This window comes from Siphateles boraxobius, unplaced genomic scaffold (genome assembly GCF_051911475.1).
Source record: "Siphateles boraxobius isolate OS27281-9 unplaced genomic scaffold, OSU_SipBor_1 8, whole genome shotgun sequence".
NCBI classification, from domain to species: domain Eukaryota; kingdom Metazoa; phylum Chordata; class Actinopteri; order Cypriniformes; family Leuciscidae; genus Siphateles; species Siphateles boraxobius.
Window position 1 is genome coordinate 1,493,916 of NW_027509208.1, and position 26,455 is coordinate 1,520,370.

Sequence of the window (26,455 nt, forward strand, 5' to 3'; positions counted from 1 at the left end):
GTTGTTGTTGTTGTTGTTGTTGTTTTAGTTGGCCATATTAAGGTAAATGAAAATAAGAAATGATTCCTTGGCAACTAGCTGTAATAAAATGCCTTTTAAAATTGTATCATTGTATTTCAAGTAGACTAACGACAATGTGTTTTTAAGGTTTTAGTTTTAGTTACCTAACCCTGACTCACAGTGTAGCTATATCAATAAAGAAGAGATCCCAATAATGTTAGTTTATATTTAATTTTTAGTTAATTTATAATTAATTTCTATTTCATAAGAACATAAAATATTTTATTCCGTTTGTCTTCATATGAGCAGTATAAAGACAATTTAACATATTTGCTAACTGCATCAGTTTTAATCATTTTATACATTAAAATATACTAATAGAAAATATATTTTTTGATATTTTTAAATCCTGTTGTCATTTTTGTCTTTTTTAGGTAAAATTAGAAATTATGCAGAAGATATCTCTACCATATCATTTTAATGTTTTTTTTTTTAGCTTCTGCTCTCCTTTCAATGTAATGAAGTTCAAAAGACCCATACAATATAACTGTTCCAGTAAACATACTGGTATTAAACTTTGCCAAATGATTGTGTTTCTCCATGCTGTTAATCAAGGAAAGCACATGAAGGGATAAATCATTCACTTCCATAGTATTAAGTCAATGTGGCCCATCAACTGTTTAGTTAACGATGTTATTCAAAATACATTCTTTTGAGTTCAGCAGAAAAAAATACATTCATACAGGTTTCAAACAACTTGAGGGTGAGTAAATGATGACAGAATTTTCATTTTGAAGTGAACTATTCCTTTAAGGTCAAAACGCATTGATGAAAAATGTCCTGTATGATCACTAGAGGGCGCTAGAGTTCTAAAACTCAAATTTTTTCAAATTAAAGTCCTGCAATTCATTCAACCGGAACGTGCTCAACTCAACTCAAACTTTGATTTGTAAATAATTTCAAGTTTATCTATTTTGTTTTACTTTTTAAACTTATTATTAATTGAAAACCTCAATCTGTATGTTCGACGTAGTAATATCTGAATAGTTGCTTTCTAAAACGTGCTTCACGAAATCTTATTATAGTAGGGAGCGCTAAGAAGTCCATAGAGAAAAACAGTGTAAAAAATAGATATATTGAAATAAATAATCAACAGATTAAAATAAATAAATGATTAATCTAGCAGTACATTACTATAATGAGTCGGGAAAAAACGTGAAATGTGACTTAATAGAAACGAAATATTTTCAGAATAACATTGTAGACATTTATAATAATAAAAATCCACAACATAAATTGGGTCTTTATAGACTTTTTTGAACTTTATATGTAAGACTTTTAAAATGTAATTGGGGGTCCCTTGCTAGAGCAATAACAAACCAACTGCATATTTTAATATGAGCAATTTCATTTTTATTTTAAAACAGCAGTGATGGAAACATGAGCCCTTCTACAGTGAATTTCACAGCATCACTTGTGACAATCATGTGAAACCCCAGTTTGCACAGCTGCCTTCATTATCCTGCAAGTATACCAATAGAAACAGTAGAAATTCAAGCCAGAAATGTATAAATAAGAAAACAATCCGGAAAAAGCCATCTTTCCAATAAATATACATCGAAAGTAAACAAGAAAATTAGTTAAAAGTAAGTAAACCTAGACTTATAAACCATTAAAATAATAGTGCTCTTTCTTCCACACTTCAGCGGAATGACATATTCATAAAACCTCACTCTTGTAAATATGTCACATTCCTGTTTAAACAAACCACATTCTTAATGTGGTACAAATGCTGAAAGGTTAGTTTGTGCTCTCTGGAAAATAAAAAGTTGAACATAAACATTTGATTTTGTCTTGCAATGACAGCATACGCACTTGAAATGATGTCACAGCCTCATAATGGTAGGCGATTTTGCTAAAGCACTTACATACAGTATACACTACAATTTGCATCCAATGTCTTTTTAGTTCAGAGAACACTCTTCATCATCCTGAATAAATAAGATGGGAATTATTACATGTAGATGTTCTGCAATGCAACAACAGACTTTAGAAACGTCCCAGCAGCACACAGTCAGACGAAGCAAACAAACATATGCTGTTCCAGTCACACCAACATCATTGTGCATTTGGGCCTTACAAGCCATGTTAAAAATCCTAACATTTGGTCCACAATTCTTGAAACAATAAATAAATAAAATAATGCATGCATGTATAATTAAAAGACAGATTCTATATACATTCAGCCTAGATTCAAAGAAAAAAAATGTACAGCATATTTGTTAATATCACTGTCCGTTTTCACTGAAAATTGTGCTATAACTTTACATTACAGCAAAATAAGGAGATTTCAAGTCTTCTCAGGAGAGTCTGTAATCTCTTGTGATTTTTGATGTGCTGTTGGAAACGTTTAAGACTTAAATTGAAGTCTTGTGAGGTAAGCTAGAGGACTCCAGCTTGACGTCACTGGAAGCTTCATCAGTGGGAACCTTCAGGAGAGAGAAACACGTGTTAATTAAGATCTCATTTAGACATGGAAATCTTTTTCATGTCCCTTAAGACGGCAATTCATTGATCAAATGGTTATCTTGAACACCAGGATATCGAAGGCCAAATACTCTACCAATCAAAGGTTTGAGATCTGTAAGATTTTTTAAAATGTTTTTGAAAGAAGTCTCTTCTGCTCACCAAGGCTGGATTTATCTGATAGAAAATACAGTAAAACAAAAACTAATTATTTACCATAGTAATATATTTTAAAATATAATTAATTCCTGAATTTTCAGCATTATTAATCCAGTCTTCAGTGTCACATAATCCTTCAGAAATCATTCTAATCTACTGATTTGCTGCTCAATAAACATTTATTATTATTATCAAATGTTGTGCTGCTTAACATTTTTGTGGTAAACCGGATTCATTTTTTTACAGAATTATTTGATAAATAAAAAGTTCAAAAGAACAGCATTTACTTGAAACAGAAATATTTTGTAACATTATAAATTAATGCACCATTGCTGAATAGAAGTATTAATTTCTTTACAAAACATTTTTTGCTTTTTTTTTTTTTACATGTACATACTATGTACTTATTATAGTAATTATAATAACTGGGTAATAATAACTAGGTACTAACCCTGAATCTACCCCTAAACCTAACCTTAACCTATGTAGTTACCTTATATTACCCAGTACTTTATTAGTTAAGTACACGCAAGTGCACGTACTGTAAAATAAAGTGCAACCAAAAAATCTTATTGAGCCCAAACTTTTGAATGGTAGTGTACATTGAAAAACAAAGAAATGCCAAAAAATGCTGTGCCTTGTTTTATATCATATTTCTTCCAAAACTATACTTATACAAATAAATAAAAACATAAAATGTAAAATAACACTTCTTGACATTACATTTTACTTTCAACATGTCAGGCGGTTTCAAGTTCACTCGGGCCGTACACACTTCTGTCTGTGTGTGGTGTTGTTTTGTGTATAGCAGGAGGTTTGTGTTTACATCGGCCATGTGCTTTCTCGTTGTTTTCTCGCACGGCTTGCTTTTCTGGTTCTTTGTGCAATGTGCTTTCATGTCTATTGTGTAACCCCACCCTTCTTGTTATCTTGTTCTTGTTATCTGTTTATTGGTTCATTTGCCCCACCTGTTCTCCTTCATTATCTGCCTTGTTTGCTCCCTATTTATTCTCAATCTGTTTGTCGTCTTGTGTCAGATCGTCCTGTTCCAGATCGTCCTGTGCCAGAATATTCCCTCTCGTGTGTTTCTGTGGCTTATTGTTTTTCAAGTCGAGTCAAGTTAAGTCCTGCTGCTGGTCCTGTTTTGCCCCCCGGGGTAGTTTTTGCTTGTTTTTTATTAAATAAAAGAACATAAAATTCCGCATTCTTGAGTCCTCGACTCATCCTTTAGCTAAACCTTAACAGTACCACTGAATATTCACTTTTATTAGCATAGTTTGGTTCTTTTTGATCCTAAAATGTTACTTTGATCTTGTACTAAACTGATTATAAATGCGCCGAGATATTTTTCAAGATTTGAATGGTTGAGCCTCTCTCTGTTTGGCATATTTATTTTGCAAATGTGATGAATAGCATAAAAATGAGACTTACTTCTTGTCCTTTGTTTGTATTGCCCACATTGACATTGTGTCTTTTGAGGTCTGATTTAATCAGAGCTGTAGGAACAAACCAAAAAGGTTTCTTAATGCTGTCCACATACAATACTGATCAATAATAGGAAAGGCCTGTAAATAAGAAAAGTAACCTGTTAGAACAATGCCAAGGAGGATCCAAGCACACAAGAAAATGTTTCCGCTGAGTGGGCCGTGGTCTGTGGTCAGCTTCCCTTGTATGAGAGTAAATATGATGCCGAACACCTAAAAATTAAAGATGGAGTAGGAGACAGACATACTTAAATACCAATGACTTATTTAAGAATAATCTAAACCTGTTCGTCAGCATGTTGGAGATAAACCGAGTAAATGCAGAAGGACTAAGCTTACCAAATTAAATGTTGGTGTGTATTCCACCAGGCTGTTTTAACTAAAAAGTGGTTACCAGGGTGTGTATGGAAATTTAGGGGTGGAATGGTTCTCGGTAAAAAAAATTGAACGTACTGTTCTCCACCCAGGGTTCAGCACCCACTTGTTTATCTAAAATCTGATGATGCATACACATCTATAATATGGTTTGTTGAAAATAAATAAAACAGACAGAGTTACGCTAATGTATGACTGTCAATGGATACACAGTCTGGCGTCCACTAAACTTTGTTCAATGTGAGTGTATGAATATGACCGAGTCATTTACGCCGTCATCACCCGGCTGTTCATAGCACGCGAGCACAGGTGAGACCTGAACAGCACACATTGCTTTCTGTTTTTAAACTAAACTCATTTAAGCCTTGCCAATTTAAACATTCTTGCACAAGAAGAGGCGAAAGAAAACTTGCGCACACGCTGTGAGAAGATTTGTGCTCAACCAAAGCGCACACGAAAAGCCTTGAAAGGTTGATTTGCAAATTCTAGCAAACATACTGTAGTAGGTTATATCTTAAGACTTAAGTTAACGTTAACAGTCGAGAAAGACAATGCATTTGTTTGGTATCAGTGTACTGGATCCATGCACTATGTCTTAAAGTGACAGCAGCCTTATATTCCTGCTGTCTGTATGTGTTTTTAATGTTAATCAAACAAAAGACAAGGAAATTGACCCTTCGCGGGGAGCTTGATTGACAGGTGATCTGACCAATCATACTTCGCCATCCGCCATTTTGTCCGACAAAGCAGTCAGGAGAGTTAGTAGATTAACATGGGAGGATTTGAACTTGAAAAACTGAATATACTGACGCCTTTCCGCGGTTAAAACAACATACCTTCTTATGTTCATTCATGTTTATTTGATGCTATAAATGAACTAGAAGGAAGAGATGATCGGTTCACGAGCAGCTTTAACTGAGGCTCTACAGCGATCTGTCACGGCACATTAAAGAGCCACAAAACGGTATTTGTTGTTTAAATTTCTTGAGACTTGAGAGGTGAGACTTTGTTTAATATCAAAAGTAACCGAAAAGTAACCTGGTCTGTCCTGTCTGTCATTATTATCAGTCTCCTCTCTGATCCGCGATGTATTTTTCACTGCGTGAGAACATGGTGTGTGCGTGAGAGCGGCGTAGCTTGTCGGACATAGCGACAGTAACTAAGGGGGGCGGGTCTTTGCGAAGGCTCAATTATCCTTGTATATTTGCTCTATTGTATGTATTTGTGCTGATGCTTGTAGTTTGATTATTTGTTTTTATTTAGTCCTTTTATCCATGAACATTGCACATACCGAACCACCCTAAAACCGTGATAAAAACCGAACATTGAGTAATTTTAATCAATGGTCAACTGAAAGCTTATTACAAGAATGAAACCAGTTGAATGAGCAGGCCACACATACCTGTGCAAAGGCATTCAGAAGACCAGATGACGTGCCCTCGGACTCAGGGTATGTGATTTCAACACCAAATTCAAAGCCAATGGGAAGGTAACCAGTCATAAAAAACCTTTTGAAAAAAATAGTAGTAACATGAGTCAAATGTACCTGGCTGGTAGAGAACAATTCAAATGGGAGAAGCTACAGACAGCATGTACAAACATGTATCAAACAACAATAGGAAACCTAAAATATTAAAAACTCATGTTTTTAATCACGATTAATTACAGAAAAAATGTGTGAATAATTAGTTCATTTTTATAATCAATTGACAGCACTAAAAAAAAGATATACAAACAATGCTTGGTAGAGAGAATAAAGGAATAGTGGTCTGTCTGGACTTGTGAATCAAGATACTAATATCAGAAGTTATAGTGACGGGCAGAATAAGTTGAACTTTAATGGCAGGCTTACCCTAGGGCACCAGCAGTAAAGAAGATAACAAGCAGATACCCAGCATTCAGCGTGAATGTGAACACCACCATTCCAATAAAGGACAGCACGTAGACGATCAATGTTGTCAATCTATTGGGTGAAAGGAAAAATTAGAAACTTCTGACAAGCTGCTTGTCTCAAATCTTATTTGTGTGGGGGCAAAAGATTTCCCTGCGCAGGTTTCGTAATGGGATCAAGTTGGTCCGGTAAATTCGCTGTGTTGACCAACAGAAAGGTGCTTGGCTTGCAAGTGACTTCAATGTGAGCTGTAATTGAAATATCGCTACACTATTGGCAACAGAAAATGGATCTTTTTGCCCACAATATTTTTGTGAAAATGTGGCGCCACCTTAAAGGGATAGTTCACCCAAAAATGAAAATTCTGTTAGTAATTACTTTCCCTCATGTTGTTCAACCCCGTAAGACCTTCGTTCATCTTCGGGACACGAATTAAGATATTTTTGATTAAATCTGAGAGCTGGATCACTCCAACATAGGATACTTAAGGGATTGAAACTTGTTCCCTGAAAAGTTATTAAAGACATCGTTAAAATAGTCCAAGTGACTACAGTGGCTCAATCTTAAGTTTATCAAACGACGAGAATACTTTTTGTGCGCAAAAAAAACGACTTTATTTCAACTATTCATGTCCTTCTCTGTGGGCCTCGAGTGAGTTCACTAGTGTAATAGCGTACGCTTCTGTTGTTGAACGTCACACGCATCACACACATGACCAGCGTCGGCCAATAGTGAGCCTACGTGTGACGTAGCTCTACGCAATCACACTACGCTAACTGACTCGAGGCCCACAGAGAAGGAAATGAATAGTTGAAATAAAGTCATTATTTTTGTTTGTTTTTGCGCACAAAAAGTATTCTCGTCGCTTGATAAACTTAATATTGAGCCACTGTAGTCACTTGGACTATTTTAACGATGTCTTTAATAACTTTTCGGGGAACAAGTTTCAATCCCTAAAGAAGCCTATGGAGGAGTGATCCAGCTCTCAGATTTAATCTGAAATATCTTAATTCGTGTCCCGAAGATGAACGAAGGTCTTACTGGGTTGGAACAACACGAGGGAGAGTAATTACTGACAGAATTTTCCTTTTTGGGTGAACTAACCCTTTATTTTACAAATTAGAAAGAAAAAAATATACTCAACATAGTCAAAACAATTTATAGATTAGCAGCTGCTAATAAAACTGCTAATAATGAAAATCTGGTAGTAATATGAGTGCGAGATCTAAATGCTTCAAAACAAATACATCAAAATGTTTTTAGAAAACAATTCCACTGGTTTAGCAGATATACATACTTATAGGTTTTAGTGCGATCCAACCAGACTCCACACAGTATTGAGCCGAACATCCCAGCCACCACCAAAGTCAAGCCGATTCTCCCTGTGTTAAGCTCTTCACCCTAAAAACAAAAATTCTGGAAGGTTTAAAGGTGATTTTAACAAACATGCTAGTGATACTGTCCTCCAGTGAGATTTGATCTCAGGATTTTGGTATAAAGAGCTCATAGAACCAAGTTCAATAGGCCTCCAGTTTGTTAACCAGCAGCTGATTGCAACAAACCCCCCCAAAACCCCTCCTTTGTTTTAGTTGTCGTAATATGTATCGATACAGAAATATTTGAAACGATTCAAGTTCTCATTTTATGCAAGATCGATACACCGATCATCGAATGAAGACTATCCAGTGTTATTTTACATTTGATTAGCCTACTTTATTTAATTTCTGTAGTATTTCTTACCCGAATATTACTGTTAGACCCACCTAAAAACTTTTTGTGCTATCGTTTCAAATTTGTTTGTTTGTTCTTATTTTACTGCTGACTGTTTACTTGTCTTTTTTGTAAATTTAGTTCAAAGTTTCAAATAAAACATTCCTGTGCAGTGTGATTGCTAGTGCAACAAAATCACCTAAATGAATTCATTAAAAAAAGATGAGATGATAATAATACAAATATCTATATGGTAGTATTCCCAGATTCCCAGTGGTATTGAGAATGGTCTAAAAAAAAAAATCATTGGTCAAATCAAAAAAGTTATCATATCAAAGTTAGAAATTTCAGTATCGTGACAACACTTTAATTTGTTTAGAATTATAACTAATAATATTCTTAGCTCAAGAGGTTTGTTGCAACCCGGCCCAGAATGTATTTTTGGGCCTCATCGACACACTGTACGATTTTGGCCACCATTTGGACGTCTGAGACAACTTTTTGCGAATCCTAAGCCAATATCTGTTGTCTTTGATCGCCGACAGCTGATTAATGACCATTACGATCAAATTTTACCGCCAGTCTAAGCAGTCGAGTCAGTGTGGATTCTCCTACAACAACCAGCAAATCAAAAACCAATAGGAGCGCAGAACCTGATGACGCAATTAGTGTGACAACAACAAACCCCCACTTGCTCCACATACTGTGCATCTTCTTTTTTCCATTATGCGTCCCTTTTTAACAAATCTTGACTGTCGCGCAGTGTGACATGGCTTACAGCCGGGATCATGTTTGTACAGTATGACAAGCAAAAATGCTAAAGGACTATTATAAATCGTACAGTGTGCACCTGGCTCAACGTCCTCTTTTTAAAGATCTCATGACCAGATATGGAAGTGAATATGACAGTAAGAAATATCCCTTGGTGTGTGTGGTCACTAAACTTAAGCCTTGTGGGAAAGCCTGCAGAACATTCGGACAGATCAAACTTGGGAATGTACACAGAAGAGCTTGTCTTTTCATTTGGACTCTGTCATGAGTAGCAGGCATGCATGAAAAGCAGCTAATGAACTGGACAATACATCGGTGACCAGCAGCCCATTCCCGGCAAAGAGTACCGTGGTGCGCCTGAGACGGATATGGCACATGGCATAGTCATGCTGCAGCGGTTAATACAGAGTTTATCAAAAGTCACTTACCGGATAGTAAGTAATTATCATTTGATTGAGAAGTGTAGATACAGAGTAGAATGATCCCGTCATGATGCCTAAAAACATTATCAGATATTTTTAAAAATGATGCTAAAAAAAGGTTGACCATATTTGTTGAAGTGCAGAACTTTCTATATAATAAAACTGAAATTGTAGCATTAGAGAAGGTTGATACTGTATAATTACAGTATTAATGTAATAAGCCATACACAAGATAAAATTACAGAAATCATCTCATTATGAATGGTGTATTGTGCTCTATTAAAAGCATAAATGTTAAGATTAGATTAAAGAAACAGTGAACCCCCCTAAAAAAAAAAAGTATTTAATGAAATACATCATATTTTAAAGAAAAATAAAATGTTGCTTTTGTATTCCATGTAAGAAAGAAAGTCATACAGGTTTAAAACAACATACGTGTGAGTTAAAGGGTTAGTTCACCCAAAAATTAAAATTAAGTCATTAATTACTCACCCCCATGCTGTACCAACCCCGTAAGACCTTCGTTCATCTTCGGAACACAAATGAAGATATTTTTGATTAAATCTGAGAGGTGGATCACTGCTACATAGGCTGCCAGAGGGAATGAAACTTGACGGCCCAGAAAGTCATTAAAGAACATGTTTAAATAATCCATGTGCCTACAGTGGCTCAACTATAAGTTTATCAAGCGACGAGAATACTTTTTTCCCGAAAAAAAAAACATAATAACGACTTTATTCGACTATTCCTTTTCATTCCTTGTGGGCCTGAGACGAGAGTTCAAGAGATTTTCACGACGCATGCGCGAGAACTGAGAAGAGAACGTTCTTCTTCTAATACTTCTTGTTCAGTTCTCGCGCATGCGTCGTGAAAATCTCTTGAACTCTCGTCTCAGGCCCACAAGGAATGAAAAGGAATAGTCGAATAAAGTCGTTATTATGTTTTTTTTTTCGGGAAAAAAGTAGTCTCGTCGCTTGATAAACTTATAGTTGAGCCACTGTAGGCACATGGATTATTTAAACATGTTCTTTAATGACTTTCTGGGCCGTCAAGTTTCATTCCCTCTGGCAGCCTATGTAGCAGTGATCCACCTCTCAGATTTAATCAAAAATATCTTCATTTGTGTTCCGAAGATGAACGAAGGTCTTACGGGGTTGGTACAGCATGGGGGTGAGTAATTAATGACTTAATTTTCATTTTTGGGTGAACTAACCCTTTAAGGCTTATTCACACCAAGGAAAATAACTTTAAGGATAAGTATATTGTTCTAATAATCGTTCTAAATATAAAAGAATAGCAGAATCCAAACTACAACTACAACGATAACGGCAAAGAGGAACAATATCACTATTTTTCCAGTTGATGAATGATAAAAACATTGACAGCCAATCAGAATCCATCCTGCCAACTCAAGCATTTAATGTGTCAGACCACATAACTGCAGCGTGAGCTTAGAAAATGATGAGGTGTGGTTATCGTATAGTTACCGTTATTGGTGTGAATGGCCTTAAATTATGACGGAATTTTCAATTTTTGTATTGAATTCTTCTCACCATAGCTGATGAGGAGCAGAATGAAGGGCTTGCTCCTAAAGAGGTTTATGATTGATCGTTTGTATGAATAGTCTTCAGCTGGACCAGTGGAGAGAACAGCTTGGGCTTTGCTGGGTGGGAGTGGAGGTCTATCCTTAATGACTGAGAAAACAAGTGAGAATGAGACACACGAACATGTAATTCTGATAATCGGATTACTAAACATGTCGTGAGGGATTAACATACAAGTATTAATTTTGATACTCTTTAAAATATGAATCATTGTTGCATACAACTCTCCTGCCCATGTTTATAAAACAGCCCTTTCCCATATTCGGATGACGGATGACACATCAATATATTATGCAAAGATAATTTGCAAGTTGTTCCAAGTCAACTAGTTGATTGTGTATTGTTAACCAAAATGACAAAAGCATAGATTGCGGAAGAATGAATGAGAGAAGAATATTTTCCATGATTTGTTTAGACTACATGCATCAGTTGTATTTTTTTTTTATCTCCATGTTTATTTCTTTATCTCCTCCATCTTAAAAAGTTCTAAGAATCTGAAATTAATACGGATTCTTACCAAATATTGTTAGAAGGAAGAGCAGAGTTGAAACTCCAGCTGTTCCATAGAACATTATGCTGATGTTGTGGCCCATGAGATCTTTGTCATCTGCAGTGTTGGGAACCAGTACAGGTGGGAGCAGGAAACCTATGGCTACACCAAGCTGAATGGAAATAAGCAGACCATTATGTCACCAAAAATAAGCACATAAAACAATAATAAAACACCACACCCTTTAAGAATAATAAATACTCAAATGTTAAATATTTATAGCCTCACTTTAAATTAGTGATTATATCACGGTGTATTTAAATACTAAGTACACTAACAAAAATGTATGATGGTTACCATAGTTCCCGCCAAAATAATAATAACAACAGTTAAATGCAATGGAAATCAATGGGAAACGAAACTGTTTGATAACCAATATTCTTCCCAAATATATGGACCAACTTGTACTTGTTGAATACGTGAAAGACCTATTAAGAGCTACTTATGATCATTTTAGACATTCCAAAACGCACCTAAAACTGAATTTTCCAGCAAGTATTTTAGTGGAAACTATTGTAACCATGGCATTCTGGGTAAATGCTACAACTAATGTGATTTATTTAATAAAGCTGTCCTGACTGCACCTATTCGTACTTTTAAATACTAAGACAAGTGACATTCGTACTGCCATATCAATGTCGAGTAATATTTAACTAGATGCATCTCTAATGACTTGTAATTTACAATGCACACCTGGTTGCCCAACACCGCTGTGGCACAGGCCGTGGAAACTTCTTTCGGGCCGAACCAAACCGACGCGATTCTGGAGGGGAGACCGAGGATGAACACCTGTGCCACAGAGCATACGATCTGTCCGGTCATGGTGACCCAGAACAGATTGGGCCCCACACTGGCGCACTTTACCCACGCGCCCAGAGCATTCAACCCGGCCCCTAACAACGCAGTCATCCTCAGCCCCTTCTTATCTAACAGCCACGTCGCGGGGAAGATTAAAGGCACATAAGCGACCATATAGACCACGGAGAGCCAGTCAATCATAATGCTTGATACTTCATAATACTCCATGAAGATGTTCGTAATGATGCTGTACTGGATCCACTGAAAGGCGTTGACTAGCGAATAGAGGCTGAACACGGCGAGAACGGTGAACCGCCTCCAGGAGAGTCTCGTCTCGAGCGCATCGTTATTGTGCTCGGCGGGAAGCATCGCCTCTTTTTCATCCGGTGGTGGAAGCTGCTGTTCCAGCACCTTTGGATCCAATATTATATGGACCGATCCATTGGAAAGCTCCTTGTAGCCGCTGTCGTCGTCTGTATTTGCTCCCGTGATAATGCCCTCAGGTGTGCTGTCAGGCAGAACATGCTGCTCTGGAAGAAACTCACCTGCCACCATTTCGGCTAAATTAACCCAGTCACTTAGATTCTAATTCATATCAAATCGGACTAACGTTAGATGTGTAATTCTCTGACTACACGTTTCCTGGGGAAGTGCGTGACACAAAGAGACAAGGATGACGTTTTCGTAAGGTCCACTTGATAATAACGCATATAAAACGCTGTAATTTTAAGATGAATTAGTCTGAATTTGGACCACGTTTCCTTTCACTATCGGCTTCAGCAGCATGTGAGATGATGATGGCGTGATCTACGCATCCACTTTGGATTTGCTCTCTTTTACTCACTACTGTAAGCTGATTTATAGGCTAGAAAAGGACCAATGAGACTGAAGGGGAGGGGTAGGTAGGCGAGCCTTTCTACTGTAGACCAGAGCTATGAACAATGAGAGCTGCGTCAGACTTCTCTTTCCCCATAAACAAGACTGCTCTTAATTTGCTAACCAAATTTTTTATATTTTATAAATGACTTTTAATTAGAGATAAACATTTTTAAGTAAACCAAACTAACCCCCCCGCTGAAAACATAATGTTCAAAAAGTACTGACATTTATGTAGCTTTTTGGGCAGCTTATATGTAATATGCCTCTTGTCCTTGTGGCAAATATATATTTTTTCTATATTCATAAAATGTTTAATTTATTTAAGCACACTGTACAAAAAATAATATATGTAAAGCTATTTGATATGGTAAAATACGATGAAATCTCTGTTCAAACTTAGCTTGGGAACCGAGTAAAATTAAATAAAGCGCGATAATGTAAGAAACAATTATTAATAACACATTTAGGCCTACTGAATTTGACGGTACAGTTTTAAATGTGCTTTATAGCCTTCTTAAATTCTTCTTTCTTAAATTCGACTTATATTTTATTCTACATTAAGTGCTGATCGAGTTATGGCCTGCGTGGAAAACAAACAATTTTGATTATACATCTCATTTATATACATATTTCTTATATTATATATCAGTGAGATGTTAAAATGAATATAGGCAGGCGATAGATAGATAGATAGATAGATAGATAGATAGATAGATAGATAGATAGATAGATAGATAGATAGATAGATAGATAGATAATATATAGTTTTTATTGATATCTAACTTACATGTCCATTCAAACTGAATCATCTGCGGCACAAAGCCAACAAAACACGACCTAAATTACAACGAATTCTGAAATGTAGGTTAATTTTTAAATATATAACTAATGGGCATAAATGACATGCGTGGTTACCATGGTTACATCCTTCCAAACATTAACGACTAAACTGTTCATATGCTATTTCGACTTAACAAGTAGCCTACATATAATTAATACCATGTCAAAATCGAAGCAAGACCAACTGTACGAGTTAAATATGCAGAGAGAGACGTGGTGTTGCGTAGAGGCAAACAGCAGGTCTTGGAATTTACCTGAAAGAAAGCACTTCCGTTGTCACCTCAGGAGCAGCTTTGAGTTCAGCGCGCGGCAGACTGCGAGTCCCGAGCAGCGGTGCTCCTGGATGGGCAGCAACAACAACACACATCCCGAGCGAAAGCATTTTGAAGACAGCTGTAAGAGGAGCCTCAACTAAATTTGTTTTGAAAGTCAACTATACTTCAAATAGCATTATGGTAACATTTTCCATGGTAAAGTAAAATATGGTCTACTTTTATCCTTCTAGATAATGCTCACCTGGTCTGAGGACCTGCAGTCAACCACTGTGCAGAGCAAATGTTTTTCTCCAGACAGGAATAAACATTTATAATGAACGAATCTGGCAATAAAACATAGTGGTTTATTTTTTTATTATTTAAACTATTTTACATATAAAAAACAATGATATTACAAAGTCATTGGCATACAATTAAAGGAATAGTTCACCCAAAAATAAAAATGTGTCATTTGCCCATCATGCTTATATCAAAACCGGTATGAATTTCTTTGAAAAGAGACAGAAAAGAAAAACTTTTGAATGATGTTTTAATGGGGAAAATTTTTTTCTCAAAACAAAACTGCACAGAAATATTTACTCACTAATCTAATAGATACTTGTATGATACTTTTGCAGTGATTTTGCATCATTTTTTGAAGCTTAAAAGCTCCAGACTCCATTCATTTTAAGTGCATGGATAAAACCAATTGGTTTTTGAGTGAGCTCTTTATTTACAAAATTAAATAAGATAATTAACTCTAGGTTTTTAACCTCGAAAACAATCGAAGGGCATTTTGTGTTGTGACTTCCATTACTACACCTGAAGATATTCCCTTAACTTTTGCAATGTATTCACAGCTGATCGATATGTTTCCGGGTTCATTCCTAACCTAGAGCAGTAAAAGGAAAAAACACAGGCAGTGAGGTACAAAAAACATCTCAGTCATACAGAAAATCTGATTATTATAACAGATTAGGACTTACATGATTGTCAAGCCCCAAGGCTGGAGAGTCTGTCTCAAGGCAAATGTGTTCCAGTGGAATCTGTCTGATTAATTTTGCTCTCTGCATTTAAAGTACAGTATTAATATATTAAAAAAAACGAAACTATATGTGTCACATATATACTCTCAGAAAAAAGGTACAAAAGCTGTGACTGAAGCGTACCCTTTGTACTTAAAGAGTGCATATTAGTACCTCAAAGGTACATATTGTTACCTAAATGGTACATATTAAAACCTTTTTAAAGTAAATATTCCAGTGACAGCTTTTGTACAATTTTTTCTGAGATTCTACAGTTAAATCATACATATATGTCCAGTTCAAACATACATTCTGTGTACAGGATGTGCGACGTGGAACAGGGTCATCTGAGATTCTTTAATACATGTTTCATGTCTTTATTGCATATTTATCATACTTATTTATGACTTTATGGCAGACGAGCAAAGTTATTTAAGGAGAATCCTTATCAAACCTGCTCGTTTTTGCTGACGGCAGGCGGAAAGGAGAAGGAGAATCCAGCCTGAACCCCTTCCATGGAAACCGATGGCTTCCCAGCAAAATTATGCAACAATGCCTTGCTAATCCCTGAAGACATAAAAGCAGAATTATGCAAGAAATTCAGAAAGGTCACAGAGACACAATGATTTGCTAGCTGGTACCTCTTACCTAGTTCTTTCATAGTGGCTATAGTAACCTTGGCTGCTGAGCGGGAATGTACATTCCTTCAAGACAAGAGTCAAGAGTCAAAGAGACTGCAGAATGAACTGTCAGTTCAGGATGTACAATAACTGTTGCTATGCGGCTCCCGATTAAAATCTGAGGGCACCGGTGCCACTAAGTTCTACCGATGGGGCACCAGCACCTGATCTGGTAGCAGGAGTTTTAATCATGAAGGTAATTTAATCATAAAATTAGCCTACTATTATTTTGCATTAATTAGTGCAGTAACTAACAATATTAAAAGGTTATTTCTTGGAAATGCACATTTGACAGTAAAGCACTGAGCTTGAGTTGAGATGCAGATAAAATTAACTTTTATCAACAAGTCACATGTAAAAAAAATAAACGTGTACTTATAGTGTACATTGTATGTACATGGGGAACAGGACTGTAAAATAAAGTTATTTCGGAAAACTTAAAAAAAAAAAGATAACACTATTTTAAGTTTCCTTGTTACAAATATTACATGTAGTTTATATTGTAATTACTGTAAAGCAAATCTAATCCATATACTGTAAAGTAAGTACATGTAGTTAATTAATATTACTCAGTACTTAAATGTATAATTACACTGTAACAAGGACCCCCTAAAATTTTCCAACACTTCAAAGCTAAATGCAATTCAATTTAAATGTGATTTTTATTGTGATCAAGAAAAATGGTTACACTTTACCATGTTTTTTTTTTTTTTTATCACATTAAAAATAAAATTTAAATTGAATTACATTTAGAGGTGTTGAAGTGTTGGAAAAGGTGTGAAGTATTGAAAAAAAAGTGCCTGAATTTCATTCTCACGAACCCTGACATGAATAATGTAAAAACTATTCAACTATTTCTGCCACAATACCATGGTAACAGTTAGCGTTACTACATTAAATCCATAGTGAATATTGGTGATTTATGGATTGAAAAGCCTTCTATAACTTGTTTGTTCATGGAACAATGTTTCTTCTGGATTCCACGAAACAGTGCTGTTTGATTTGATATCTACAGTTTATAACAGAATTCTGCGCCAAATTTAAATGTTTCTCACTAGATCTCGCAGGAATGTTATTAATACTGCGGCGAGAAGCGCGGTTTTGATCTTCGTTTCATTTGCCGTTTGATGTTTTTCATATGCAACAGAAATGGCAGCTCTTATTAGTTGGGCAAAATGGTAGTGGCACCAGTTCCACCTCAAACTAAATTTTGTCGCACCGGCAAGAAAAAAGATTGCCGAATGTGACAATTTGGTCGCAGTCTAGAGCCCTGTGTGCAAAGCATTTTTTTACAGTCTATGGTGCAAAGTAATGTGGCAAATCATGCAAAATCTCTGGGCGGCTTGTATGCTTTCCGGTTACTCTCTAGTAAAATGTAATGTTGCCACTCACACGGGCAAATCCAGTTCTTTAGATATTTCAAGTTGTTTTGTAAAGACTTTTATCTGTTCATCACGCTCTTGATTAGTATTTGCATACCAGGGGGTAAAGTCAAGACCAATCTGTTGAGAGAAAAAAATACTGGTAAGCATACAGTAGATCACACAAGTAGTTGAACTAGAGAGACTCAAGATTGAAAGTCGACTTAAATGTGTGACCCCAGCTCTACTAGTCTCGTACAGTTTCATTATCCCTAGACCAGTAGTTCTCAATCTTTTTGACTCCAGGGCCCTCCATTATATACAACAATATTTGAAGGCCCCATGACTTTTCAAGTTTTTATGATTTACTGGATAAGGATTAAGGATATTGTTTTTTTCCCTGCAAATTTCTACCTGATAAACTATGTTAGAGCTTTTCAGAACTTGCAATATGTATTTTCAGTAAAACAAAATAATGCCCATTGAGTTAGAAGATTTTAGTAATTTACTTGATTTTTTTTCCCAGGTCTAGAAATCACACCTTAGTAATTAGGCTTGCTCTGGGAATTAGATTTCTTCAGAGAAAAAAAAAGTTGTTGTTGACAATATTTTTTAAAATAAGAAATATGCATTTAGTTGTTTTTATATATATTGTGTATATTTACTTGTTTTGGCTTTTAATGCTTGTTCTGTCTTATTTTATAATAGTTTTAAGTCATATTGAGGCCCCTTTTGAAGTCTCAACTTCTATGCTACAAGACTATAATGTCCATTAAAATGGTATAAAAACTGTGTAATTAAAGGAAGCTTAATGTTTTATTTTGGTTTGGTAAATGGGTCAAATAATTCAAAATAATATTCAAATAATATTTTAAAAATCCCCAATAGTGTCTGTTTAAAATAACTTTCCAAGACACTATCATACTCTACCTCTCCAATTGCAACGATATTATCTCTGTGCTTCTGAAACCAAGGAAGGAATGGCTCCAGGTCCTGTCAAAACAAAACTAATCTTTTTGCACCAAAAGATCATAATATAGCATATGAAGCACAGTACAACTATCTATCTTTGTTATTTTTGTCATATTCACCTGAAACTTGACACTGTGTAAGTCTTTCCCTGACCCTTGAAGAGGATGGATGCCAAAACAAGGGAACACAAAACCAGGATAGCTATAAGAAAAACATTAAATATTAGTAACACTGCATGTGTCTGGTGCTGTGTAAGCATACTATAACTTAGTCATTCTAAAGGCAACATGATGCTTTTGAGATTCAGGAAAGTGAGAATGTTCTTATTCAAAGCTTTTGTTGACACATGAGAGGTTATGTTCAACTTACGTTTTTGACAACTGAATAACTTTCTCAAACTCACTGGCTCCCTCGGTAACTGCCACAAGAGCTTTCACTCCAGTCTAAAATTACATTAAACCGACGAGGTCATTGTTGCAACATTTGGATCTTGTTTATTATCAGTTTTTATTTATCTATTTATTTATTTACAGAGGTTTGACAAAAGCTTACCTTTTTAGCTCTCAGAAGTACATCATCTATGTCCTAGGGAAAAACATGAAAATAACTAACTTCTGTAACTGTAGTGAACTTGATTTCTGCGTGGTGTGGCAACAAGCCCTTTATCTGTATATAGTTTAAATAAACACAATGATACTGACGACATACATAGCCGGTTTACATAAAACACTATATAAAAACATTTGTCTTTGATTATTGTAACTTCATTTTGGACATAAAGTGGCCTAATTTACTATAAGTACCTGTACCATGGCAAAATAATTAGATTAGTTCTAAACTACAGTCTGCTGAAACAAACCTAAACCAGCCGAGGCCAGCAAACCTGCTTAGTCTGGTTTAAGTGTTTTTTTTTCTTTTTCTTTTTTTATCTCTCAGTACGCTTGTAACACACATTATATTTAAAGAGGAGATAGATAAGACCATAAAGACCTTATTACTTTAAGATAAGTCTTTCGCAATTGAATTTGATGACTCCATGAGTTTTCTTACCTGTGTAAACTCATTTGCTGAAAGGTGACAGTGGCAGTCAATGAACTCTCTAGCCATGATTTTAGTGTAGCCTATAAAAATATTTTTCGTATTAACCTTGTTTTTAAACAACCGTGAAGGGTGGAACGTTTCTTCCCTTTAATTGTTTTTCAGGGTTTATTTCGTAGTAACACATTCTGCTTCCGGTTCCAGTGTTATTTTGAAAAATAAGCGGCAGTCATGGAGGACGACCGTGCGAGTGGGGCGGATTCGAGAGTAAATGTCAAGTCGAAAAAAATTGTTCGTGATCAACTTGAAAAGTATAAAGACTTATTTAAAAAGTTGCTCGATTACCAATGCCATATTTCTCTGGAAGATAAGACCAAACTTTTGCAAGAAATGGTTGTGGTAAGTCTAGTAACATAAAAGATATGTCAGTTGCATTATACTTGTCCATATCAAGTTTACCATGTTTTTTATGTTTTGTTTTTTTACTACTGTAACACCATCTATTTTTCCTGTGGTATTTTTGTGGTAATCATAAGCTACTTATGACATCGACTTTTATTGCAACTGTGGCTGTAACGTTAGTTATCCCTTACGAAAATAAATCATGGTTTTACTACAAATAAAACCAAAAAACATGGTATTTGTAGTAAAACTGTGCTTATACAAATGGTAAGCAATCCGCCAAAAATAACATGGTTACTATACTTTTACGTTAACAAAACTGTTACATTTTTGTATTGGTAAATCTGCTTGGACTAATTAACTCAAAAGTGTTTTTCATCATATTTGTTGTCATAGTCTTTGTTTTTTCTTCCATTCACCTTATTTGTCTCTTTTATCTTTTAGAATTTTGAGTTCACAGTACAAGAAAATATAGTTATTGGTGGCTTGTCATGGGACGAGGCGTCAGAGGAATATTGTGAAGGTAAGTTGCTGTCACAGTTTCAGAGAACTTATTTTGCAAAACAAGGCAACGACATAATGAACTTTTTTTATATATATACATATATATAGATAATGAGAGCACTGTAAATGACATTCTGGATGAGAAGATAGTAGAGACCGCCTGCAAACGCAGCTCTTACCCAAAACAAATACGCAAGCAGGTTGTGCGATCATTAAGAGCAGAGAGGAAACTTCTGGTGAGACATGCTATTTTTCTTTTTATTTGAAACTCCATTACACAAATAATTATGAATCACGAAAGATTATTAGAAGTCTGTGTGTAATGTGTATAGGCTATACACGCATAGATGTACAAACTTTTATGTTAGATGCGTTTAATCGATTTGACTGCTCTAATAGTCTATGATTGGATCATTATTGCAGTGATTATTATGCTTCTAGCATGTTGTATGTTTGGCAACAGCTCATCTAACCCTTATTGATGATTTTTTTTTTTATAAATGTTGTGATGTTATTTCCATCAAGAGGTGCATACATTTTTGGTCAAGATCTTGTATTGACAATGCTACTCCAGTAAAGTCTCCTCCAGCACATCCCAAAGACTTTCACTGAATTTAAGGTCTGGACTCAGTCAGAGGTGCCAATTCATATGTGAAAATTATTCTTCGTGCTCCCTCACAACTATTCTTTCACAATTTGAGCCTGATGAATCTTGACATTGTCATCCTGGAATATGGCCAGGTGTTTCGTACATGGTTGTTTAAGAAATGAAAAGCTACACACTCCATCAATTAGGGTTAGAAGAACTGTTGCCAAACATATAACACGCTAGAAACATAATTGTCACTGCGATAATGATCCAGTCATAGACTCTTAAGCATTTGCCTACTTAAATCCAAACGGCAATGTTTCTAAGGAAAACGTAATCAATAATAACATTAGAAAATTACTTTTTTAATTATAATTATGATTATATATTTTTATTATTTGTTAATTTTGAATTATTTGGGAACACAAATCACGCTGTAAATTAATTCTGTTAAAATTTTAGGTGTTCCGCCTCTGGCCACTAGATGTCCTAATATATTAAAAAATTATCTATTGTGTTTGCTGTAACTCATGAGACACTGGGATGAAAAGTGCTATAAACTTTTATGTTTTTTCTGAGAAGAGCTCAGCTTGATTTTCTAGAAGACTGAATCTCCCCTGATGTTGTTGTGTGAATGTAGCTCATATGTTTTTACTGTTCATCCATTATTTTAGGGTTTGTATGAACAGGCAGTGAAGACACAAGACATAAAACCGGATCCAGCTCAAGGTGTGTGCCCCCATCCTTTTTTCTTTTTTTTTGTGCAAAAGGTCAAGGTCACTTTTATTTATATAGCACCTTAAAACAGCATTTCTGCTGACCAAGGTGCTTCACAAAAACACAATAAAAACAAACATCGTACAAAATTTCATAGTATAAAACTTTAACTCACTAAGGCAACATATCCTCAGTTATGAGTACGCCTGAGAAAAAAGATGTGTTTTCAAAGCTGACTTGAATGCATATAAAGAGGAAGCTGACCTAACATATTGAGGTAACGAATTCCACAGCCTCGGACCCAAAACGGAAAAAGCTCTATCACCTTTTGTTTTCAAGCGAGAGCGAGGGATAGTTAATAATTTTTCAGTAGATGATCTAAGAGTTCTTAGTGGAGAGTATGGACAAATGAGGTCTGTGATATAAACTGGAGCAAGACCATGCAAAGCTTTAAATACAAAAGTCAAAACCTTGTATTCAATTCTTAACTTGACCGGTAACCAATGCAGATGTGATAAAATAGGGCTGATATGCTCACGTTTTTTCTTACCCATTAAAAAACGAGCTGCAGCATTTTGTACTAGTTGCAAGCGCATTAATGAAAAATGGTTGAGACCAGCATACAAAGCGTTACAATAATCTAGCCTTGTTGAAATGAAAGCGTGAATGACTGTCTCTAGGTCACCAAAACATAAAATAGATTTTAGTTTTCGTAAGCTCCTGAGCTGAAAAAAACTGCTTCTGACAACCGAGTTTATTTGCTTGTCGAATTTTAACTCAGAGTCGACAATGACACCCAGGTTTTTTACATGAGTGCGGATGTTAGCTTTCAGAGATCCTAAATCAGAGGTCAGACTATCTACCAAATGGGGGGCGCCAAATAAAATAACTTCAGTCTTGTTTTCAGTTAACTGAGAAGATTTTCACCCATCCTACTTTTAATGTCACTTACGCAGGCTAATAAATCGGATAAGGACTTAGACCCAGATTTTATTGGCATGTACAACTGGGTATCATCCGCATAAATATAAGGAATCTGATGAGATTCAAAAATATAACGAAGCGGTAGCATATATAATGAAAACAAAATCGGTCCCAAAAAGGAGCCTTGCGGTACTCCCCCGTGACAGGAACAGGTGATGAATGAAACTGACCGATCTCAACAGAGAAACTCCTCTCAGAGAAGTAAGATTCGAACCACTCTACAGCTGAATCACAAATACCAGCCTCAGTTTTTAACCTATTTAAAAGAATACAGTGATCCACTGTATCAAAAGCTACACTGAGATCCAACAATACCAGAACTGCACAATTTCCGGAATCCACAAATAATAAGAAGTCGTTTACCACTCTTAGCAGGGCTGATTCAGTACTGTGCTTGGATCTAAACCCAGACTGAAACGGATCCAGTATATTGTTCTCAATTAAGTAAGGGGATAACTGATTTAAAGCAGCTTTCTCCAATACTTTCGACAAGAAAGGCAGTCGAAATAGGCCTATAATTATTAAAATCAGATGTGTCCAAATTTTCCTTTTTAAGCAGCGGATGAACTACTGCATGTTTGAAGCAAGATGGAACGGAAATCGTCTGAAAGGAACTGTTAATGACAGAAATGAGATTTGGTGCAACTGAATCCAGAACTTCCTTTAGTAATCTAGTTGGTATAACATCAAGTGAACAAGTGGTCGATCTTAAACTGGACACTATATTCGTTAGTTCAGAATGTAAGATCGGACGGAAGTGTGAAAATCTAGCTACTCAGAGGCAAACGCCAGACCTTCTGGGATGGATTCAGTACAATCTGTGATTTAATGCAAAGGATTTTGTTTATGAAAAAGCTGCAAAACTTCTCAAACAACTCTGTGCTCTGAACAATACCAATCTCAATTGACGAATTTAATACTGAATTTATAGTAGCGAACAAAAACTTTGGACATTGGGAATTTTGAGCAATCAAATTAGAAAAATATTTAGACCTTTGAAAGGCAGCCTCCTCTTGAAATTTGACTAAGGAATTTTGTAATAACTGGTAGGACATTTGTAATTTACCCTTCCTCCATTTTCTTGCTGCTCTTCTACACTCTTTTCTTAAAGTACAAACTTTGTTTATGCAAGGCTGTTTTTTTGGTTTTAGTGTCCTGACTTTATGGGGGGCGATTTCATTTAAAATCCCAGTACATGATATATTAAAACTAACGACCAAGTCATCAACATCAGAATAGTGTGTAGTGACACCTACTGGGAGTTCTTTAAAAGCCTCGATAAACTGTGCGGCAGTAGAGGAGTTGATAACTCTAGACAGGTAAGTGGAGGAGCTGTTTTCAGGTTTTAAAGCAGGGATAGAACAATCAAAAATTATTGGCAGATGATCAGAAAGCCCATTATCACGAATTTCAATATTTACTATAGGAAAACCTGTAGTCATAACAAGGTCAAGAGTGTGGCCCAGCATATGTGTGGAGTCGGAAATATATTGTGTTAAGTTAAAAAGAGTCTAAAGGTTGAGTGAACTCTCTTACAAGTGGCTTTTGTGGGCAACAAACATGTATATTGAAATCGCCTAAAAGCAAAACATCGTCAGCTTTTGTGGCCAAATTAGATAGAAAATCAGAGAACTCTGTTAAAAAATCCTTATTGGATTTTGGTGCTCTGTAGATTAGGGCACAAAGCACAGGTTTCGGTAAATCGACTTTACAAAACAAAGCCTCAAAACTGGAATAAGAGTCTGTAGAAAAAAGCTTACATAAAAACAAGTTCTTCAAAATCACAGCGACCCCCCCCACCCCACCACGACCAGAAGTTCTAGGTCAACTGAGATAATTACAGTTCGTAGGGCAGAGTTCAGATAAAGAAGTTCGATCGTCTGGAGTGAGCCATGTTTCAGTAATGAAGAGAAAATCCAAGTTATTTGATGAGAAAAAGTCATTCAGCAAAAAAGTTTTGTTTGCAACAGATCTGGCGTTTATCAACGCCATTTTAGGTGGCATCATGTTATTTCCCAAAGAGGAGGATTCATGAAGGAAGGTTTTTGAAGGACGAATTTTAGGGGAACAAGTTTCACATCACGTTTCAATTTCTTCAAGCTCGGTGCCAACCGCTTCGTAGACCATATAACCGGTATCTGCCCAGAGATTGCAGTGGTAGCTGGAAAACTTGACCGGCGGGAACCCTAATGAATATATCTCGGCCGTCGGATGATCCCCAATTCAACGCACCGAGAATAAGTGCTCGGCGTCAGATGAGACTCAGATCGACCATCCAAACACTTGAGTTCTAATTCAGTGTAGTTGATTGACACACCGCTACAAGCCGGTGGTAAAGACATTTCAAAGGGGTAACGTACACTATTCCAAGTGACGAAAATCCCCAAAACAGTCAATAAAGTCCAGCTGCCACACAACAATGTGGTCATGATACAATTCCCCCTTAGAGAAAACACTCACCATTTACTGAGTCTAATACAAATCCAAATGACCGTCAATGATATATATCCATGCGTGGTCCATGAAAATATTTCCTTTTCCCTGTTTACAACTCCATGATGTGAACAGCAAATGTGTACGGTAATCCACTCAAGCAGATGTCATGCATGAAGCTACTCCAAAAATGGGCCAAAAATGTAGATCCGTAAATCCAAAAACTGCTGATCCACAATATAACAAGATGTCGCAGCTCTTGAAACGCTTTGTATTGTCCCGGACGCGACTACAACAAGCGCAGTCGAGCGGCGACTCAGACGAGAAAAAAAAAAGAAAAAAAATTAAAAACAGGTTAAACCAGATCTTATATAAACTAATAAATGTAAAACAAACAAATTAAAGTATAAAAACCCGGGAGAGTAGCGGCAGACATCCACGCACAGCGTACACTCTCAACCGGAAGTTCAAAAGTAGGCCTACATTGTGATACAAACACAATGTACTTTGTGTACAAACACAAAAGTACATTGTGATACAAACAGTGCTTTATGCAATATTAATACATACCTGTTAAACATTGTTTTCACAGACGCTATCATCAGAAATGTGTCCGCTGCTGCACCAACAATGTTCAAACAAGCCGGTTCGGTTATGAAGGTACAAAACAATGTTATTTGCCTTTATACAGTTCTTCTGAACTGCATGTACATCTGAATTGCATGTTACTATGTGCTTGTCTATTTAAACTCAAAAATCTTTAAGTATACTGACAAGCTGAAAATCTCAGTAATAGCTAGACAAAAATACATTTGTATTAACATTCCCCATTTTCCTTCATTCTATTCAGTCTCTGAAAAGTCTGAAGCAGGCAGCTGAGGGCTTGCGTCAAGTTCTCGACATGCAGACTTCAGCGGAGACGGTGGAAGTCTACAGAGAAGTGTTCGGCAGCTCAGTAGGAGATGTCTGTCCAGACCTTCACCACAGGCTTCCATCCAGCATCAAAAGAGCTGCTTCTGATTCAGAATACAGTGCAGACTATGTTCCTGCCCCAAAAATCATCCAAAAGACTGATGCAAATGCAATTTAATGTGTATGTGTTTGTGTGGAAATGGAGAAGGGCAGTATAGGAGTGCATTGACACCTGCCACTAAATAAGTGTTTTGTATGCTGATTCTTAATCATTTAATGTAAATAGATATTCTGGTCAGAAATACTTCATGCATGTAGTTTAGAAGAAATTAAGTGTTTCATCACTTTCCTTTTCCATTAAATCCAATAAATTACATTTTTAGAGAACTGTTGTGCTATTGTGGTCCAGGTTCATACCACAAGGTGTTCTTGGTCTACCAGTGTTGGTTTCCAAATTAACTGGCATTTTTTTATTAAACACGTGGACTAATTAAACATCGATTGAAAGGGTCCCTCTTTTAGATCCTTCATGAACAAAGATGAAAATCTGACGCTATATGTTTTGTCTCATTTTC

General features: G+C 36.0%; 4 protein-coding genes across 4 annotated transcripts; 2 read left to right on the top strand and 2 right to left on the bottom strand.

Moving 5' to 3' along the window:
* Nucleotides 1-1,390: 1,390 nt before the first annotated feature.
* Nucleotides 1,391-13,145, bottom strand: flvcr1 (FLVCR choline and heme transporter 1). Its single transcript, XM_077220118.1, has 10 exons — nt 12,186-13,145; nt 11,460-11,604; nt 10,892-11,032; nt 9,345-9,412; nt 7,733-7,836; nt 6,397-6,507; nt 5,947-6,052; nt 4,271-4,382; nt 4,117-4,181; nt 1,391-2,489 (listed from the first exon to the last, which is right to left on the bottom strand). Exons 1-10 carry the CDS (start codon nt 12,843-12,845, stop codon nt 2,418-2,420), a joined length of 1,584 nt encoding a protein of 527 aa, XP_077076233.1. The 5' UTR covers nt 12,846-13,145; the 3' UTR covers nt 1,391-2,417.
* Nucleotides 13,146-14,001: 856 nt separating this feature from the next.
* Nucleotides 14,002-14,603, top strand: spata45 (spermatogenesis associated 45). The gene is made up of 2 exons (XM_077220120.1): nt 14,002-14,404; nt 14,515-14,603. Exons 1-2 carry the CDS (start codon nt 14,068-14,070, stop codon nt 14,532-14,534), a joined length of 357 nt encoding a protein of 118 aa, XP_077076235.1. The 5' UTR covers nt 14,002-14,067; the 3' UTR covers nt 14,535-14,603.
* A 223-nt stretch (nt 14,604-14,826) lies between these two features.
* tatdn3 (TatD DNase domain containing 3) lies at nt 14,827-19,485 on the bottom strand. Its single transcript, XM_077220119.1, has 10 exons — nt 19,352-19,485; nt 18,854-18,886; nt 18,671-18,744; nt 18,421-18,502; nt 18,260-18,322; nt 17,361-17,470; nt 15,937-15,992; nt 15,743-15,855; nt 15,250-15,330; nt 14,827-15,155 (listed from the first exon to the last, which is right to left on the bottom strand). Exons 1-10 carry the CDS (start codon nt 19,406-19,408, stop codon nt 15,024-15,026), a joined length of 801 nt encoding a protein of 266 aa, XP_077076234.1. The 5' UTR covers nt 19,409-19,485; the 3' UTR covers nt 14,827-15,023.
* Nucleotides 19,486-19,515: 30 nt separating this feature from the next.
* Nucleotides 19,516-26,375, top strand: nsl1 (NSL1 component of MIS12 kinetochore complex). The gene is made up of 6 exons (XM_077220166.1): nt 19,516-19,738; nt 20,186-20,264; nt 20,354-20,481; nt 21,509-21,563; nt 25,561-25,628; nt 25,819-26,375. The coding sequence occupies exons 1-6, from the start codon at nt 19,571-19,573 to the stop codon at nt 26,056-26,058; spliced, it is 738 nt and encodes a 245-aa protein (XP_077076281.1). The 5' UTR covers nt 19,516-19,570; the 3' UTR covers nt 26,059-26,375.
* The last annotated feature ends 80 nt before the right edge of the window (nt 26,376-26,455 follow it).